The sequence below is a fragment of the Oryzias latipes genome, chromosome 10 (assembly GCF_002234675.1).
Source record: "Oryzias latipes chromosome 10, ASM223467v1".
NCBI classification, from domain to species: domain Eukaryota; kingdom Metazoa; phylum Chordata; class Actinopteri; order Beloniformes; family Adrianichthyidae; genus Oryzias; species Oryzias latipes.
Window position 1 is genome coordinate 14,210,245 of NC_019868.2, and position 20,677 is coordinate 14,230,921.

Consider the following 20,677-nt stretch of genomic DNA (forward strand, 5'->3'; position numbering starts at 1 on the left):
CTGAAGGAGATGATAACTGAGTTTTTCCTCACCTAATTTATAGAATTGATGGAGGAGAGGACAGACGTCAAACACAAAGATGTCCATCCTCACTGGGTGTGCAGGCGCGCTATGATGATCAAACGCAGTGATGCGTGGGGATGCTGGATGAATATTAACCTGACTGTAATTTCATTTTTCATGCATCTCAAACAAATAAACTAAAATAAAAGTTCTTCTCCTTAAAGTCCACTACAGTTTTTACAAAAGTCACTAAAGCATCTTTCTGTGTCTGCTCTTACTCAGAATTTTGTGAGCAAAAAGAAAAACTTTGGATAAAAACCTGAAACATATTTATACTTTTGAAAAGTCTGTCAAAAGTTTTGAACTATCAACTTTTTAAAAATCATACTTTTTTATATATTTAACACTGTTTTAAATGTTGTGCCCCTGTTTCTGTCACTGGCCTCCTCCCATCCCCTGTGCTTGTCCCCGTCTGATGATGTGGGGGTTTCTTTTGTCTCATGCCTCTGACCTCAGCAGGTTTGTTTCTCTCCCCATAATCCGTCTCCTGTGAGCGCCAGCATATAAAAGACAGAGGCACATTCTAAACCGCACACACTCTGAGTGAGGATCGGCGCAGGCGTTGCACACAGACAGGTAAGGTGCATCGTACACCTCTGCTTCCCTTTGATGTTGTGATGATTAAAAGTCGGGGGTCTTACACAAACACACCTTCTCTGGCTGTTTTCACCCCTCAGTAATCATGTCCAGTGGAGATTCCAAGGCCAAGGCTTCTTCCCAGACTGATGGGAAAGCTGCTCAGGGCAAGAAGTCTGAGATGGGAATGATGTCCTACAGGGTGGGTGGATTTTTCACGTGGTTCAGTCGCAGAAAACAGAGTGATATACATCAAAGCACCCATACATTGTGGATCATTTCTAACACATTTTTTTCTGCTTTTGCCCCCTCTTTAGATGTATGTGTTCGATCAGGAGAATTTCCAGGGCCGCATGATTGAGATCAACAACGAGTGCATGAATGTGTGTGAGATGGGCATGGACCGCGTGCGCTCCCTGCGTATTGAGTGTGGACCGTAAGTCTCAACACACTTTCTCTGCATTTCTGTCTGGATGCGTGTAACTCCGTCTCTTCTCCAGCTTCGTGGGATTCGAGCAGATGAACTTCTGTGGTGAGATGTACATCCTGGAGAAGGGAGAGTACCCCCGCTGGGACTCCTGGAGCAACTGCCAGAGGAACGACTACCTCCTGTCCTTCAGGCCTGTCAGAATGGTAAAACCTGCACTCATTCTTTCAGATTTCCTCTTTGTTTGACCGTAATTTTGTACAAATTGGAGTTAATTTTATTTACATTTGCCCAGGACCCTGAGAAGCACAAGATCTGCTTGTACGAGGTGGGAGAGTTCAAGGGCCGCAAGATGGAGATCATGGACGATGACGTTCCCAGTCTTTTCTCCTACGGCTTCACTGACAGAGTTGGCAGCATCATGGTCAGCTGCGGAACGTGAGTCAGCATCAATTAATAATCGAAAGACCCTCCAATTCCTTCCAGTACTGACACAAGTTTTCTTTTAACCACCAGCTGGGTGGGATACCAGTTCCCTGGATATCGTGGCAGCCAGTACCTGCTGGAGAAGGGTGACTACAGGCACTTCAACGAGTATGGCGCTCGCCATCCTCAGTTCCAGTCTGTGAGACGTATTCGTGACATGCAGTGGCACCCACATGGCTGCTACACCATGGCCAGCAAGTGAGGCTCAGGGAAGGAGAGAAAGAGAAAGAGCGGAAGTGAGGGAGAGGGGCGGAGGAAGAAGGAAAGGGGAAGAGATGTCTGAGGCTTTTACCTTGTAGAAGATCTGCGATCTAACACAGGGTGAAGATGCGCTTCTGCCCCTGATTGGAGACAACACCTCCATGGAAAGACCTGCTGGACCTCAAAAAAACCACCAGACCACCATCGATCCCTCTCTGTCTCTACTTTTCTCTTTCTCCCCTGTGGGTTGAGCTTTTACCCCTTTTCTCCTGTTTTTTTTTAGTCCCTCACTTCATTCTCCTCCACAGTCCTCCAAGACACAGAAGAGGGAACACAACACCTCTGTTTTACACTCATGATTTTCGGCTCAGGGTTTGATACACCATGGGAAACCATGGACCATGGACTCCTCCTACCTGCCCTCGTGCACGCCCGCTCTACTGTACAGACTCCTGGCCAAGTTTTCAATAAAAAGGAAAATCTGGATTTTAAAGATATTCTTGTTGGTACTTATTACACAGATTCAAAATAACAGACAGAAGAAAAATAATATTGTTTATCACGATTCATGTGTTAAAACTTATTTGGGGCACTTTTTTGCTTCCAGCAAAGAGATTTTTGTGAACAAGCTGCAGAAAAGAAAATGAGAGCATGCTGGTAAAAGGAGTCGCTTGAGCTGCTGAACTCTGTGTTAGGTCTGATGTCAGGTGTCAACAGAGGGAATTATATACGTCTCATGTTTAAGCAAAAAAAAGGTGTGCCAAATGAAAAAAAAGGAAGAATACATAAGGGTTCATTAATAAAAGTGTTGATTTATTTTCCATTGATATTATTTTGTTGCTCCATTTTCAGATTTCAGTAATGTTAGCATTAATCAATTCATTTACAAAGTGCTGGTTTTGTTTAATCAAGGGTCACATGATCACCAGTGAACACCATTATCAGTGAGTTTTTACTTGATTTCTATTATTTGGTTTGTGCTGCAAAGAGCAAAAAGTACCGGTATTGATCTCATTGTCCCCCCTTTTTGTTTTGAAAGATGAGATTGTGCATTCCAGTAGGTGTTTGGATTGTGGTTCTTGCTCACTCTGCAACAATCCATTTTCTAATTTCTGCCCTGCAGCAGAAGCAGCGTCAGACTCATGGTCATTTGCCATGACCAGTTAACCCTTGTGCTATCTTAGATGACCCCACCCTTACTTTGACGTGTTCTCCCTACCATGACAAAGGTGGATAAAGGTGAAGAGGATTTCATGTAATCCATGGACACTAAATCATTGAAGAAAAAAGGTTCAGAGCACTCACTAGTGGGTCTAGATGACCCAACTCCCAACATTAAAGTACCTAGGATAGCACAAGGGTTACATACAGTATAAACAAAATGTTTTCCTTTTTTGAGATTGGAAGAGAAAAGTGTGACAGTGTTTCCCTGAGTCTCAATTGGAGAAAACAGCTACACGAAAGGCAACAATGTTCATCATTAATACTAATAATTATAAATTATCATGCTAAAATTCAATTCAGTCAAATTCCGATGAGGCAGATTATCACAATTAGCTGCTAAAAAGTGTCTCCTGCGTCACTTTGAAGGGTTTTCTTGAACAAGCACAAGGCACCAATGGAGAGAAGAAACTCCCTCTAAATGGAAAATTAGGAAGACGTGTTTTTGTAAGTCCAGTTGATAGCAGTTTCTTCCCTTATTATTTGCACATTTTATTATTTAAATACATTTTTACAATTTTACATACAAGATGTAAGATCAAAGAACAACAACCTTATATAAAAATACATCCAAAAACATCAACACTTGGATAGATATCTGTAACCCTGTTGATATGGATACTGCTGCTCACAACGTTTCCCTTTTATTCTATAAAAAAAATATAATTTCAGTTTGTAAAACCTCGGGTCTCTGCTTTGCAGTTTTTGTCCCTCTGCCTGATCTCCATGGACCGTTCAGCGTGACATCATTCGAACAAACTCTGAGAAGACAGAGAAGGTTAGAAGACAGATGACTGAGGCTGTGTCTGAATTCCTGCCCTAATCCCTAACTCCATAAACCTATATAGTGCTGGACTATCTAGTACCCTGGATTTAAAAGCAATTTGGACACCATGCTCACTCCTATTTTATTTTTTTTATACATCAAATATGACATAATCGATTTCACACAAAAAAATAAAAATGAAATACAATGTTTTTTGCAAAATTGTTCAAATGCAATGCATTGTGGTCTATATTTGCCAGTCTAGTGACCATTGATGCACACTGGTTTTTCGTAGAGACTTCTGCGAAGTTTCTTGGGGACTTTATTTTGGAATTGTAGATTCAGACAGCACTACAAAATGGCGAACGCACCATATAGTGCACTATATAGTGCACTATATATATATGGTCCTTCACTACTCACTATATAGTGCACTATATAGTGAGTAGTGAAGGAATTCGGACACAACCTGAGTCACTAAAATGTTGTCTTACCTTCAAAGTCGACCAAGCCATCCCCGTTGAGGTCGACGTCTTTGAGGATTTCGTTGATCTCCTTGTGGGTCACCTGTTCTCCCATCAGCTTCTTCATGGCTTCTCGCAGCTCGGTCAGACTGATCTGACCGTCCCCGTTTGAGTCAAACTGCTCACAGAGAGACGAGGCAAACACATCACACCATTCCTACTCACTTTAAAACACTCAAGTGTCAGAACCTGCCTTTCATGTCAACTTAACTGCGAAAGTTTTTAAAAAACCTTTAATTATTCTTTTCAAAATCTGGTATTAAAAGGTTCAGTGCTGTCACAGGATGAATGATGGAGAGATTTTTCTAGATCAAGCCTGTAAATGTGATCCAAAGGTCTTGGAGGCTAATTTAAAATGGCTTAAAGTACCTGAAACAACATGTATTTTTTGTTCAGGACTGTTGTTGTTGTTCTGCCAATTCATTTTCGTCAGTGTAGAGAACATTTAAGCTTCGTCATGAATTTCGAAATGTTTTCCCGGCACCTTAGAACACACGCACATATTCATGAGGCACAAGACTTTTTTGAAAGTAAATTTCTTTTATCTATGTTGTTACATATGAATCAAGTTCAAATACTTGTTTTATAACACAGCCATTTGATAAAAAGGTGTATTGACTCACCTATCATAGTTATTATCATTATTGATATTTGTTGAATAAGACATGTTCTGACCTCTTTAAATGCATCTCGCAGCTCCTTGACGCCTATCATATCTGCTGTTTCGGCCAGCATCTTGGGTCCCATCAGCTCAACAAAATCCTCAAAGTCCAATTTCCCACCTGTTGAAAACATACAACAAGGAAATATATCTCCCAGAAAAAACTCCTTAAAAACCTGTGACCAGTCAAACTCATGATTGACGTACCGATCTGCTGGCTCAAATGGATCAGCTCCATCTCTGTGGGCATATAGCCCATCGTCCTCATGCACTCCCCCAGGTCTCTTTGGCTGATGTAGCCCTTTTTGTTTCTGTCAAACTCCACAAATGCCTTGTGAAGCTCTGGTGAAACACACATTGATACTCGTAAGACAACTATGTTAGGAATATTTTTATCCAGACAAACACACACATTGAGGTTTAATGATCCTCTCACCGTCAATCTCCTCAGGCCGCAGCGCCCTGTCCTGTTGGATAGAGACATTTCACTGAATAAAATCTTTATGCGGGACGCCAACGAAGACAATTATTTAGAGGAAATCTTTGGAGGCAGACTGAACACAAAAGCACACTGAAGGAACACTGCAAAAAGGAAGAAAGGAGTTTAAAAGTTGAATAAAACAGAATTTTCTTAATGTCCATGTCATTTATTGAAATGTTTTTTATTTGAAAAAAAACAAACAGAATATGTTAAGGTGAAAATCAATGTTTTAATTTAAAAAAGTCAGATGGTGTGTTCATAACTGAGAGATAGCAGGTCAGAAGTGGTTTGGGGGCATTCGTTTAGTCTGAAAAATATTGGACTATTGTTCCCCCCCCCCCCCCCATTTATAGGAATTCATTCAGAAACATGAACCCAGTCACTGTGATCTTGTGAAATCAGTGCAAATTCAAAGCAGAAACACTGTTTTAGAACACTATATTTTCCATAAAGCATTCTAACTTCTAAAAAAAACTACAGATTTTTTTCCCCATGAAATTCTTAAAATCAAGCCAGGCCTTTAAAGACCTACTCCAATGAAAAATTGTGTTTTTAACATGTTCTTGTGGCACTTTGGTCATGATGGAGGGCACATACAAAGAAAATTAAGCTGAAAATTGCATTTCGAAGTATTTCTTTATTCAAATCGTTTTGAATCAGGAGCAGATGAAAAAATACTTTTTGGAAAAGAGGTTATTTGTTATGTAGAAAATACACTGGGTGGGCCACAAGTTCCCTGCTCTGCTCCATCCTGATGTAGTCACTTGCAAAAAAATAGATTTATGGACATCTTTGTTTTCCTCGTCTGAACTGGCATCTGGCTCAAAACTGTACTGCTGGGCAGCATCAGGATCGCTCGCAATTTCTGTTGTGCCGGTATGTTAGGTTGGGGTTTCAGGGGCTGTAAGCTAGCGGGAGAGAGTGTAAACTGAGTGCTCTCAGCAGCAGGAAGGGAAAGAGAGGATGGGGTTGTTCCGTGCTAACAGTCCTGCCCACAACTCAGAGGCAAATTTCGATTAAACTACTGCGCAAACTAATGACACAGGTTTTTTGATCTTGGCAAAAATGACATGGTTGTATTGAAAAGACCACTGGGAACACTTTACAATCGATCCAAATATGATCAGAGTGGGACTTACAGCCGTTATGACATCATGCAGGGTTGGAACATGTTTTTATTCTGTCATTGCTTTAGGTTCAAATAAGAAGAAAAAACTTTAATAAAAATAATAACAAAGACATGAATTGTTTCTTCAATATGTTCATTATTTTGTTACAAATGTGTGCTCAAGAATCAGTGGAACGGCAGACTGTTTACATTTGCAGCTAATTTTGCATTGCTGCTCAGCCACTAATCCTCACAATCACCAAAATGAAAAAGGTTTCAATTTCTGAGTGTCTTTTGCAAAGGCTTGCATGTTTATTTTTGCAGTTCTTCAATTTCTTCCCACCTTCCAAACCCAAGCATGCACAGACCCAGAGTACAGGTGGCTTATTTGCCTCTGTGACAAACAGCAACTGAAGGAAAACTGATTCAGTATTAAAACACTCGCCAAATGGTATTTCTCCGGAACTAAGATATTTGCACCTTTCTCTACTCCGACACACTGGATCTATGGCCAGGACGTCCTGTGCACGTGCCACAGACTGCAAAGCTAGTCATTGATTTTCAATTGAAATCATCCATCGATGGCTTTCATATGGAGGGTTTGATTTTCTGACGCACTGGGGCAGGAAGAGGGCAGCTGACATGTTTGGGGGAGCATGAAGCGGGTGTGAAAACGGACAGACACAATCAGACAAAATTGCATTTGGGTTTTGAGACGACACGCTACTATCTGTTACATACGAGAGTCTGAGAAAAGCGCTGCTTAAGGAAGACGCAGGCGGGGCCCACCATGTGGTGCAGTATATTGCTTCTCTTCACCAGCACACTGCTGGAATACTCCCATGGCTTATCCTCAGCCTCCCGATCCTCCTCTTCCTCCAGCTGCAAAGGTTCCTGGCCCCTCATCTCACCCTGCAGGGCCTCACATGTCACCCCCATTTAGAGGCAGTTAAGCCATCACACAACAGCCTTTTATTCTTCTTAGATGAAGAAGGTAAAAACTCACCGATATTAGATTATATATGACTTTAAATGAAATAAACATATTACATATTTTCATACCTGATCACACACTTTTAACAGTATGCCTTGTTTTGGGCTATCCATCCCACATCAACTACGTTCTTTCATAGTAGAGGACCTAAAATGTTTGTGTAACGTTCATTTAAAGGACCAGGTTTCTATTTTTTAATAAAATGAAACCAAAAAAAAGTTGAGACAAAATTAAACTCTGATAGTCTTTAATGGATTGTATTTTAATCCCTTATTTTACATCCAAAAAAATGCTTTTTTCAAAATATTTTTTTCAGTATTTTAAGTTTGGATTTAAATTATTATTAGTTAGTTATTAGTTCATTATTATTATTAATATTATTAGTTTTACTCATTGAAAAAATATATATATGTTATATTCGGACTCATTGCTATTTTAAAATCTGCTTAATTTCATTGCAGTTCAAAATTGAGAAAAACTGCCAGAACTGAAACTTCTATTGTGTTAACTTATTGCACACAAATGCAAGCAGCATCATGGAAACTTCTTTGACCATTGCTGCAGTAAAAAAAAACAATACAATGAAATGTTCTAAAATATAGGCCAAAAGAAGAAACAGAAGATCCACTAATTGAGGCCTAAAATACTTTGATCATTGCAGCTGTGGAGCCCATGACGTTGCATCAGGTCTAAATGGGTCAAAGGACACATCTGTTCTGCACAGCAGCGGATCAATCGTGCCTGCAGCATGTGCCAAAGCCGATCGAGCAAGAAAAACATCCCTATTCTAACAGACAGGCAAGATTTCATTTGAAAGCTGTCAAATTCTGAAAATTTAGCACAAGAAACACTTATGCAAACATGTATGTTTTCAATATCTTCAATTCTGTGACGCAGACATCATTTAAAATCTGTGGACAGATTCCAAACCATCAAGGTTTTCCCAAACTAAAGAGGTGTTGCACAAATAATTCATCTAATAGGAGCTTATTGGCTCCCGATAAAGCATGATGTTTTTAGCAGTGAAAACAGACTTCTTGTTAAAGCACTGATCCTGCAAATTACTCATTCTTTATTTTTGAAACATCATCTTTTAAAAGTGCAGAAGAAGAAATGCAAATGTTTCAGCTAGTCGTCTATCTGCCCCTAAACTCCGGCATGAAAATAAAAAAACTATTAAATACATATATAGACTCTATGAAAATTCTTTGTTTATTTACATATTTTTAATTAAAATTAACGTTTTTAATATGTGTACATTGGTTTTTTGCTTTGAGTTTGTAACAGTCAGCATGAGATTTTACTGCATACACACACATGATAAATCATCAGTAAATTCATGATAAATTCACACCAGTTGTGGCAAAAAGCAAACCAACCTATAAACCGTAGATTTAGACAAAAGGCAATAAGATCCCACCTTTTTTAGGTCGTCTTTCACAGACGGTTTAGTGCAGTTACCCATGACCTCCTCTGATCATCAAGCCGCACAATCCGCCACTCCGACTTTTTCCTGCTCTCCTTTGCTCAAATCCACGGAAAAGAAACCCAAACTAACAAATGCAAACTCTTTAACTGCAGCATCTTTTCTCCGGACACAAAGCTCTTTATCCTCACAGTCTATGACTCTATCTGCCCCTTTTCCTCCTCCTATTCACTCTGTCTCCTCCCTCATTTGTTGCTGATTACTCTTTATTTGTGCGTCTGAGGAGAAGAATTAAACAGACACAAACAGACCAGATTAAATCCTCCTCCGTTTAAGATGAAAACAAGCACCGACAGAGAAGTTAGAGGGAACAGTCCTTATAAAATAGCGACTCGTCGCATTTCGGGCAGACACTCGGCAGAATTGCAGGTTACTCCCCTAGGGCGGGTCAGTTAATTAACCCACCTGCTTAGCGTCCTATTTAAGTCAGGTGTACAATTGTTCATTCTCTCTTACCTTCAGCGCTCATTCTTTGCCCCTCCCTCCTCCCCGGCTTCCACCTGTGGGCTCCGTTACGGGGGTTGTTACCCGAAAGTGTATGGAAAAAATAAGTGTCTCAAGGAATTGAACGGAGCCTTATGCCAAAACGAAGTTGTGAATCAAATTGTGAATGTCAACCTAAAGATGTTGTGAAATAAATATTCTTCTGCAAGAGTTGTCTGACTGAAATGAAAGTTTTTCTAAATGAAAGTAGTTGGGTTACAGTTGGGTTTGTAGAGAAAAATTTTTCAGAGAAAATGTGTTGAGCAGCACAGCCTCTAAATATTTACTTTTGTATAACAAATTTGAGTTATTAACAGCTGGATTTACTAACACCAGAGTCATTAATTTGATCTTTTTTTATTTTGCTGGTTTCAGTAGATAGGCCTATCCTACCACTTTTCGACCTTTTTCTTGTTTTCCGCTTCCTTCACAAAAGTTATGATCAGTTTGATTTAATTATCTTTTTGTCAAGAGTTTGTGACGGTTTGTGTTGCATTTATTTGAGTTAAATGTGGAGTTTAAAATCAATAACAGAGAAAATAAATGGCACCATGGAGTGATGGAGAGGTGAGTTTTCTTTAAAAGCCATACTTTAATCACCCCCCCCCCATGCATCTGCAATGAACTCACAAGCTAATGATGATCAGTTATCAACAATATGGTTTTATATCAACAGGTTTTAAAGTAATTATTACTTTTTGAACGTTTTCTGTTTGCTCCATTGATTTAATCATTTCATCCTATTTAGAATAAACATTTTCACCTCATAAATGATAAACTGATCTCCTAAAAGACAGAACATTCTATGAATCTTTCTTTATTTTGAAAAGCTTTATATTTTCAGTTTCCATCGCTCATATATAATAACTTAAAAAATGTATTTTTTTTATATTTGCAGATTTTCTTTTTTCTTGTTTTGGTGAGACAATATTATTTTTTAGTCACAGAAGAAGTGTGGCAGCAAAGTCACCACTAGAGGTCACTGTTAGTGAGGGGTCACATGTTATATAAACCCTCATTGAATCACGGTGAATTTCTGACAGTAAGATTTCTCTTTTTCTATCCTAACATCTCGCTGATTGAGCATTTAGTCACAGCTTAGGAGCGGCAGCTGTAAAATAAATTAAAGTTTACCCTGAAAAACCTGTTAGGAAGAAGCTGTTTAAGCTGATGAACTTTGATTGTGAGCACTCTAACTCTAACAGGAGCAGAAATACTGTCACTGGAACTCAGAGGATTAAACTGAAATGAACTGAAATACCCTAAGGATAGTGACCAAAATCACTCATCATGTAGGTTTACAACAGTTTTTCTGACGGTAAACTTTGCCAGCTGTTCATGTAACATGCTAAATAAGTCTTCTTTACATGATGGCTTTGCGAAAATATGAATTAAATCATGTTTATTGAATTTAAATACATTTGAACTTTGATTTGTTTCCTGGAAAAACACAGATGCTGGCTCAAGAGCGATAATCCAGTTCGACTTCTTTGGATAAGAAAAATTCCATCCTGCAGAAGGTAGAAACCAAGCCCAGGGGCCTCATTTATAAACGTTGCGTACGCACAAAAGAAGGCGTACGCCACTCTCTACGCAATAGTTGAGATTTATAAAAAGCAAACTTGACGGGAAAATGTGCGGTCCTTCACGCAAGCTCTGACCCAGGCGTACGCACAAAAACGGGTGAAATGAGAAACGGCGACGCCGTCGGCAGATGGAAGAAACACGTGAAAGTGAAAATGACAACACTGCCTCTCATAAATTACATGACGACTTCACAAAGCAAGTCTTACAATTAACAGCCTACACGAACACCCGTTTGATCGATCAGCAGTGAAACAAACAAAAAAAAAAATCTAACGAAAACTACAACAGAAATTCAAATGAACACATATTTGCAAAAAGAAAAGTGAAATATGTTCTGCAATATTGGCATGTTGTGCAATTCATCCTCATAAATAATATATTTAACAGAACGAAATAATGTACAAAACTGACATTCCCGTCAATGTGTCCGTCTGGCGGAGCAGATATAGGTGCAATCAGACAAACAGATGGATAGATAGAGAGAGAGATGCATTAATTGTCCACTAGGGAAAGTTGTTTTCATAGTAAAACATTTCTTCATAAGCTACAGAATTATGGTATTCATGCATATGCCTTTAGTTTGTTTTATTTTTGATGAAACAATGTATGGCGTATGTCTCGACCATTCAGAAAGCAACAAGAAATTACATTTGCGCTGATCAATTTCCCATTTCCACGTCGATTATTACCGACATCTGCAGCTTGTCAGATGTAATTAAATGGAGAGAAATAAAATGCCCCATCACAATGCGTAATGACGCACAATGGCTGATCTTGCGCTCTTAGAAGATGTGGCAAATGGAAGAATTCGGAGTGAACGCATCTTTAGACAGCAAGGAGACTTGTTGGCAAACGAGGACGAGTGGCTTATGAGCCGGTTCCGACTTCCTCTGCGGGCTTTTGGGGGTGTGTCACCCGGTGCATCTGGCGCGTCGGTGTCCCCCTGCGCCTCAGTCACCACTCCACTTAAAAGGGATTCCCCAATTATTGCCGCCAGTCTCTCATCAGGAGGGGTCAGCTCCAGTGTCCAGGGGGGGGGGGGGGGGGGGTCAGCGCGAGACGTTTTTTTGCCTTGACTTTGATGTCCGACCTTTTCTTTTTTATTTCGGCCACGGTCCGAGGTTGTGAGGCTGCAGCATTTTCGGCGTCTGCCGCCGTCTGCCACTCACGTGCCTTTTTGGCATTGGTAATGCCCACACTGTGCCCTCCAAACAACATTATTCTCCTCTTTTCCACCTCGCCAACGATAACTTCTACTTCACATTGAGTGAAGTTAAGTTTTTTTGATTTTTTCTCCGTGTTTGGCATGGTTTCGCAATCAATGAATATTCATTTGTGGGCGTTTCACGGACTATTTATGGGCAACTATGGGCGTGTCATACAGCCGCAAAAGCTGCGCAGCATTTAGAATTGGTTGTGATTTATTAAGAGAAAGATGCGCAGGATGTGCGTGCGCACGGTTTTATAACTCCGAATATTTCTGTGCGTACGCACATCCTATGTTTCATCCGTACGCCACTTCTGACGCAAATCCTACGCAAAGTTTTATAAATGAGGCCCCAGAACTGTACCTGATGTTTAAAGTAAAGCTCCGGAGAACATTTTATTATGCAAAAGTTTTAAGTACAGTATTCATTGGTTAGTGTCATAAAGAAATGGTTTCCACAGAGGTTTAGATGAAATCTGACACCAACACCTGCAGCTGAAGAGGCATTTCATCATTAAATTTAACCATGTTGATTGTCTTTGTTGTTGTTTTTCTTTTTTGTAAATTAGGGATGGAAACTAAAATCTTTTAGTGAGTGCATGTGTGCTTTTTTTCTAATGCATTTGTTTTACAAAAAAATTCAGTCTAATTTGTGACATATTTTTCAGCATTCCTGCATGCTGTAATGGGACTAAAACAAATGGCTCGATGTAATTTGGCTCATAAATACAAAACTGGCATATACCCTATATACAGCCCATCCCTGACCCTGAAGCTACACCACCCTTAAGCACGTTTAAAGGACCCCCTTCAATGAAAAGTCGATGTAAACGCGAGAATGCATGTTTCAGGCTTCTGTGTTCAATAAAGCAGTTAAAGAAAAAGCCTGGAGCGAGATTCATGAGATTTGACATTTCACACCAAGAATCTTCCAACAGGTCATGAGCTCATAAACAGTAGAGGAAGAAATAGAAGAAGAAGCCCCTCCCTGCTTGTCCAGTGTGAACACTATGGGCTAAACTCGTGATCAAGAAGGAATTAGTGCTTTCTTAAATGTGCATCACGTGCCTGGTGTGTCCATAGCTTAACACCAAACCTGACCAGAGGCCTCATTTATAAACGTTGCGTACGCACAAAAGAAGGCGTACGCCACTCTCTACGCAATAGTTGAGATTTATAAAACGCAAACTTGACGGGAAAATGTGCGGTCCTCCACGCAAGCTCTGACCCAGGCGTACGCACAAAAACGGGTGAAATGAGAAACGGCGACGCCGTCGGCAGATGGAAGAAACACGTGAAAGTGAAAATGACAATACTGCCTCTCATTAATAACATGAAGACTTCACAAAGCAAGTCTTACAATTAACAGCCAACACGAACACCCGTTTGATCGATCAGCAGTGAAACAAATAAAAAAATCAAACGAAAATTACAACAGAAATTCAAATGAACACATATTTGCAAAAAGAAAAGTGAAACATGTTCTGCAATATTGGCATGTTATGCAATTCATCCTCATAAATAATAAAGTTAACAGAACGAAATAATGTACAAAACTGATATTCTCGTTAATGTGTCCGTCTGGCGGAGCAGATATAGGTGCAATTAGACAGACAGATGGATAGATAGAGAGAGATGCATTAATTGTCCACTAGGGAAAGTTGTTTTCATAGTAAAAGATTTCTTCATAAGCTACAGAATTATGGTATTCATGCATATGCCTTTAGTTTGTTTTATTTTTCATAAAACAATGTATGGCGTATGTCTCAACCATTCAGAAAGCAACAAGAAATTACATTTGCGCTGATCAATTTCCCATTTCCACGTCGATTATTACCGACATCTGTAGCTTGTCAGATGCAATTAAATGGAGGGAAATAAAATGCCCCATCACAATGCGTAATGACGCACAATGGCTGATCTTGCGCTCTTAGAAGATGTGGCAAATGGAAGAATTCGGAGTGAACGCATCTTTAGACAGCAAGGAGACTTGCTGGCAAACGAGGACGAGTGGCTTATGAGCCGGTTCCCACTTCCTCTGCGGGCTTTTGGGGGTGTGTCACCCGGTACATCTGGCACTCCGGTGCCCCCCCCCCTCCTCCTCCTCCCGATGGAGCGCTAGAAGTTTTTTTCGCCTCGACTTTGATTTCCGACCATTTCTTTTTTATTTCGGCCACGGTCCGAGGTTGTGAGGCTACAGCATTTTCGGCGTCTGCCACCGTTTGCCACTCACGTGCCTTTTTGGCATTAGTAATGCCCACACTGTGCCCTCCAAACAACATTTTTCTCCTCTATTCCACCTCGCCAACGATAAATTCTACTTCACATTGAGTGAAGTTACGTTTTTTTCATTTCCTCTCGGTGTGTGCCATGGTTTCGCAATCAATGAATATTAATTTGTGGGCGTTTCACGGACTATTTATGGGCAACTATGGGCGTGTCATGTAGCCGCAAAAAGCTGCGCTGCATTTAGAATCGGTTGTGATTTATAAAGGGAAAGATGCGTAGGATGTGCGTGCGCACGGTTTTATAAATCCGAATATTTCTGTGCGTACGCACGTCCTATGTTTCATCCGTACGCCACTTCTGACGCAAATCCTACGCAAAGTTTTATAAATGAGGCCCCAGTTCTGTGTGTGTGTGCATTTGTGTCTGTGTGTGTGTGCCAGGGGCCACACACACACACACCCGTGGCAGACACGGGTGTGTGTGTGTGGGGGGGGGGGGGGGGGGGGACACCGGAGCTGACCCCTCCTGATGAGAGACTGGCGGCAATAATTGGGGAATCCCTTTTAAGTGGAGTGGTGACTGAGGCGCAGGGGGACACTGACGCGCCAGATGCACCGGGTGACACACCCCCAAAAGCCCGCAGAGGAAGTCGGAACCGGCTCATAAGCCACTCGTCCTCGTTTGCCAGCAAGTCTTCTTGCTGTCTAAAGATGCGTTAACTCCGAATTCTTCCATTTGCCACATCTTCTAAGAGCGCAAGATCAGCCATTGTGCGTCATTACGCATTGTGATGGGGCATTTTATTTCCATCCATTTAATTACATCTGACAAGCTACAGATGTCGGTAATAATCGACGTGGAAATGGGAAATTGATCAGCGCAAATGTAATTTCTTGTTGCTTTCTGAATGGTTGAGACATACGCCATACATTGTTTCATCAAAAATAAAACAAACTAAAGGCATATGCATGAATACCATAATTCCATAGCTTATGAAGAAATGTTTTACTATGAAAACAACTTTCCCCAGTGGACAATTAATGCATCTCTCTCTATCTATCCATCTGTCTGTCTAATTGCACCTATATCTGCTCCGCCAGACGGACACATTGACGGGAATGTCAGTTTTGTACATTATTTCGTTCTGTTAACTTTATTATTTATGAGGATGAATTGCACAACATGCCAATATTGCAGAACATATTTCACTTTTCTTTTTGCAAATATGTGTTCATTTGAATTTCTGTTGTAATTATCGTTTGATTTTTTTTTTGTTTGTTTCACTGCTGATCGGTCAAACGGGTGTTCGTGTAGGCTGTTAATTGTAAGACTTGCTTTGTGAAGTCTTCATATTATTTCTGAGAGGCAGTATTGTCATTTTCACTTTCACGTGTTTCTTCCATCTGCCGACGGTGTCGCCGTTTCTCATTTCACCCGTTTTTGTGCGTACGCCTGGGTCAGAGCTTGCGTGAAGGACCGCACATTTTCCCGTCAAGTTTGCTTTTTATAAATCTCAACTATTGCGTAGAGAGTGGCGTACGCCTTCTTTTGTGCGTACGCAACGTTTATAAATGAGGCCCCTGGTCTGGTGTCAAATCCACACAAGCTGGTTTAAAGCCATGACAGCTGACAAGCAGGGAAACACAAGATGCAACCAAACCCCAGGTGTGGATGAAGGGAGGAAGATAGGAACCAAGGATCGACTGAAGGAAGGATTTGACTCAAACAGAACCAGAAGCAGAGAGAACTTCAGCCAAACAGTGATAGTCAGACAAATAATAAAACATTTAACTTGGATTTTTTGTTAACTCTAGTACCAGGCAGCAACACACCTCTCTGTGCCAATATAAGATTAACCTGAGAAAACGTGCAGGCTGGAAGATTAAGATCTTCCGCACATTGTTGTTCACTGTGGGGACAGACATTCATAGCTTCCTGTCACATTTTCGATTCAGAAACCACCGTGTGAACAAACAGCATCTTGATCACTTAAGTGAGATATTTCTTCAAGATAATGCTCTCATGACAGCAGCAGTTTGGAAATAACAGCCTATCCATCGTCAGTAACAGGCTAGATTTTTTTGTTTGCTTTAAAATACCTGTTATGTGTGAGATCCATCTGCCTTGATTAGGGAAAATTTGACATAAAAAAAAAAAGAATTCTCTGAATAAGCCAATTTGGTTTTTAGCAAGTAAATCCCATTTTACTGGGTCAGTGATGATCCCAAGAGCTCGAACGATGTTTGGATCTTCACAGCATCTTTCCTGCTTTCATTTCAGACTGATGGTTGTTTTCCTTTGGTTTGTTGAAACTATTCAAATATTATTTTCATTCAATCACCAACAGCCTTCAGGCTGAGTCAGTATGAAACAATAAATCTGTTTCTTTATCTGTGCTGTGATCTCTGCTAAACCTCATGTTGAACAGCGACAGCAAAGGCAATTTCTTTCTGGTTACCACGGAGATGCTTCCTGTCTTTATGATTGCAAGCTGAGAAAAGATGCCAAAAAGAGCATCTCAGAATGAACCCAAAAGGAAGAAAAGAGGGACAGAAGCCATGTGAGAAGAGCAGATCAGCAGATGTCCAATGTTCATGATATAGAGGAGTGAATGAAAATGAATTCTTTTTATGTTTTACTTTTTTCCTTTCAGGAAAAAAATGACATTTTGGAAATCCAAGGCGACCTTTTAGTGAAAAACATCTAAACTCAGATTTGTACAATTGAAGATAATCTTTATATTTAAAAAAAAAACTGCTGTTAAAAAAATATAATAAAATAAACATTTTATTTATAAACACATCTCACATTTGTGAGCTCAGCTTAGATCATTCTGATGGTGATGTAACTTTGGTAAATGTAACTTTGGTGGAGATGAGTGGTTTGTGGAGACCATCTGTTTCAGTTTGTTTCCTCTCTGTCTGCGCAGGCTTGCTGGTCTTGAGAGTACTCAGTGTCTTGCTCAGTGATACTCCGCCTGCCTGTCTCTTTCTCCGTCTGTCCGGCCTTTCAGACGGTCGCTGAGGATCGCTTGCATCACCACTGACTTCCTGTTGCTAACCTTGACCGCGCTCTACGCCACTCTGCTTCATCTGACGTGATAAAACAAAAATCCTGACTGACTCACACACAAGAGAGTGTAGTTCATTTCACTGTTTTATGTTTGCGTTTACACTCGAGCGCCGCTCCTCCCATGTCTGACCTTCAGACAGAGGGCTCACGTACGGTTTCGGGTCAAATGTCAGGAAACCATACGCAAGGGATGTGATACTGATCTGATAGGGTGACAGAGAGCTCATCAGATCTCTGACAGTATCTGTTACGGATTACACTGCAGTAATGTTTCCTTAAATCCTCTTTAACATGCTCTCTCCTTACAGCGCTTCAGTTTTTTCTGCAGATCCCATCAATTCCTTAAGGATTTGGAGGTTAAAAGAGAAAATAGTTGGGATTTTTTTGCGCTGTGTAACTTCCTGACAAATTTGGATCAAAAAGGTCAGCAGAGTGAAGGAGAGCGCCTCTCACATGAAAGTAAGCAGAGCTGGGCTTTCAATTTGAACTTAAGCGTCGGGTTTCGATTGAGTTCTCCTGCACGACATTCAATCAGCCAGAGAACTTGATGCAGGAGCAATGGGACACACAGACAGGAAGGCACAAACATTTTCTTGGTCAGACAAAGCAGTCCTACCTGTCCAAACACAGAGTCCACTATAGGCAGCAGGTCTACAGGCTCTGCCTCCTCCACCTTCTCCATATTTCTCCTCTGCCCTCCTGCCAACATCTCCTCCAGCTCCTCGTCCACAATTTCGCTTTCCTCTGCCTTCTCCTCTGCCATCTGCGGCGTCTCTCTGGACTTTTGAAGCTCCTGAAGTGGACGGCTTGCAGTTTGTGCGTCAATACTTCGCTTTCTCTGTCTCTCCACCTTCTTCTTGATGGAAGCTTGCACCTAAGAGGGCAGGGGGGACAAAGGAGATGAAAAAGAATTTTAGAACGCAACAACCGCCTTTTTAGTCACACAAACTGATGGCTTTTTTTTTATTGTGAAAATACTTGTTTTTAACATCATAGAGAAATTCTTATTTTCTGATGCTTATCAGACACAAAGGTTTTCCACATAAACCATTCACAATACTTCCTTTTGAGGCAAAACACACAAAAACAAATAATTTCTTTCATATAAAGGCTCCTAAACTGAATTTACTCTCTATATTAATGCCATCATCACTTCATTACATTTTAAATGTAACTATATAGAAAATATTGTCCAAAAAATGAACACTTTGAATGTTTTATTACACGAATAATTCACTCAAACCATCATCAGAATAAAATGCTTATAAATACTAAAATCACCCCCGCATACACACCTGTTTAGCACTTCTCTCCTGCGGTGCGCTCATGCTTCCACCGCCTCCTCCGGCGGATGGCTCTCGAATGAGCATGAACATCTCAGTGTTACAGACTCACACACACAAACACACAAACAAACACACAGGCTCTCGCCCTCCCTCTCCCTCTCCCTTCCCTTCACTGTTGTTCAGCAGAACAACAAAATAACAAAATAAGTTGGATTTTACCCAAATGTGCAAAAAATGTCGCACACTCTGCTGACAACCTCAGTATTTGACATATTGTTTAGAAAATTGCAGAAAAAACCCATTGTTGAAAGCAAATCTAAAAAAAAATAGTAAGAAGACGAGCGATCAGCAGAGAAATGGAAAAGCTGCTCCTTTCCACTCCTTCCTCTGCTGTTTCCTTCAGAGCTTCAGCAGACACCCGTCCATCTCTGTCTCTGGGTCTTCAGGTGAGGAGCTTTTTATCATCAGTTGTTTTGACTTCAGGATTGAGTTCTGCACCTCTGCCCCTCCTGGTTATCTGCTGATCCTTTAGGTGACACTCTATACCCCCTGAACTTTACCTCTCTCTCCCGTTATCTACCTTTGACACGTCGACCTCTCTCCTTTCCTTCCTCCACCCTTTCCTCCTCAACACAGGGGGGGGGGATTCTCATCTCGTTGTTTTGGTGCTTTCTTTTTCTTTTGCATATTTCCCTTTTTTTTGCTCCTCTTCCATTTTTATTCCCTTCTCCTTCTCAACATCTTCTTTTTAACCTTTCTCTTTATATTCTGTCACTGTTTTGTTTTCTTCTTCAGGTAAAGGATGGTGACACAACAACCTCAGCTGCTGTGCAGGGATGAAAAAGCCTTTTGTTGAACTGCAAGATGTTTCAGACATGCATGATCCCATCCAGCAGTCATGGCTGGACGCACATGCGTGCACGCACAGGTGGGCATGTCACCGCCGACCTCTATTTTTAGACTTCATTGTTCGCACAGGCATATGAACATGTTAGCGTCCTTATCGGCGCTTTATGAGCTCTGTATCACTGCGTTGTTTATCTGTAGCGGCTAATCCCACTAAAAGCCTCAGTTTCCTGTAAATTAATTACCCTCTCAATTGGTTTTCCCTCCTCTGTTGGTTTATGGACACGTAAATTTGAAAGCTTTAGCATGAAAAATAACTGGGCCTTGTATTCTGGTCGCTATTGTCGTCTTACCCCTCCCCTTTCTGTATACCATTTCTCTGCCTCTTGACTTTTCTCCTATTTCAAACAGGGTTTTCATTGATCTCTTCGACCCCATCTTTCACCCATCTCCTGATCTTTTTTCAGCTCCTATGTTCATCCATTATTGATGGAAGGTCAGAAACAAATTCTTGAGTGGAAACAGAAGAAAAAGGTTATATTACACAGAGAAAACCCTATTCTTTTGGGGTCTGGTGAGAGCAAAAGCAAAAGGAAACTTAACCAATATCTTAAAAAAAGAGTTTAATAGACTTTTCAAAACTGTCTATCAGCTTTTTCTGCACCATCTGTTCAGTAGATATTTAGAGCTAAAGGCTGGTTTCCCACTCCGTGTTAGCCAGCCTCAGGTCAACAACCCATGCTTAATGCATCATCGCACTGACACAGAAACAGTGAGCAGAAAAGATAAGTTTTATTTATGTCATACTAACCCTCATTACTTATTTGTTTGTAACAGTAGTCATGGATTACTGACTTGCTCAGCTGTCACAAAAAAGACTCATTAACCTTGCTCAGCTGTGCGGTGAAAAAGAAACCCTGTGAGGGTATCTGTGACAGGTAAGCACCATTACACGGCTCTCACAGCCAGGTTA

At 40.7% G+C, this 20,677-nt stretch overlaps 2 protein-coding genes across 4 annotated transcripts; one reads left to right on the top strand and one right to left on the bottom strand.

Moving 5' to 3' along the window:
• The first annotated feature begins 534 nt into the window (after positions 1-534).
• LOC101159514 (beta-crystallin B1) lies at positions 535-2,250 on the top strand. The gene is made up of 6 exons (XM_011480108.3): positions 535-639; positions 741-841; positions 957-1,075; positions 1,140-1,272; positions 1,362-1,504; positions 1,583-2,250. The coding sequence occupies exons 2-6, from the start codon at positions 746-748 to the stop codon at positions 1,752-1,754; spliced, it is 663 nt and encodes a 220-aa protein (XP_011478410.1). The 5' UTR covers positions 535-639; positions 741-745; the 3' UTR covers positions 1,755-2,250.
• Positions 2,251-3,050: 800 nt separating this feature from the next.
• On the bottom strand, positions 3,051-18,993 carry LOC101159756 (calcium-binding protein 2-like). Of its 3 annotated transcripts, XM_011480109.3 has the most exons (7): positions 18,868-18,993; positions 18,189-18,446; positions 5,362-5,392; positions 5,133-5,267; positions 4,940-5,046; positions 4,235-4,382; positions 3,051-3,735 (listed from the first exon to the last, which is right to left on the bottom strand). In XM_011480109.3, exons 1-7 carry the CDS (start codon positions 18,946-18,948, stop codon positions 3,710-3,712), a joined length of 786 nt encoding a protein of 261 aa, XP_011478411.1. In that variant the 5' UTR covers positions 18,949-18,993; the 3' UTR covers positions 3,051-3,709. The 3 variants fall into 3 exon arrangements, with proteins under 3 accessions (XP_011478411.1, XP_004073293.1, XP_023814890.1); XM_004073245.4 differs by lacking the exons at positions 18,189-18,446; positions 18,868-18,993 and adding an exon at positions 8,929-9,204 and having other exon boundaries at positions 3,485-3,735; XM_023959122.1 differs by lacking the exons at positions 18,189-18,446; positions 18,868-18,993 and adding an exon at positions 7,256-7,787 and having other exon boundaries at positions 3,710-3,735.
• Positions 18,994-20,677: the final 1,684 nt, after the last annotated feature.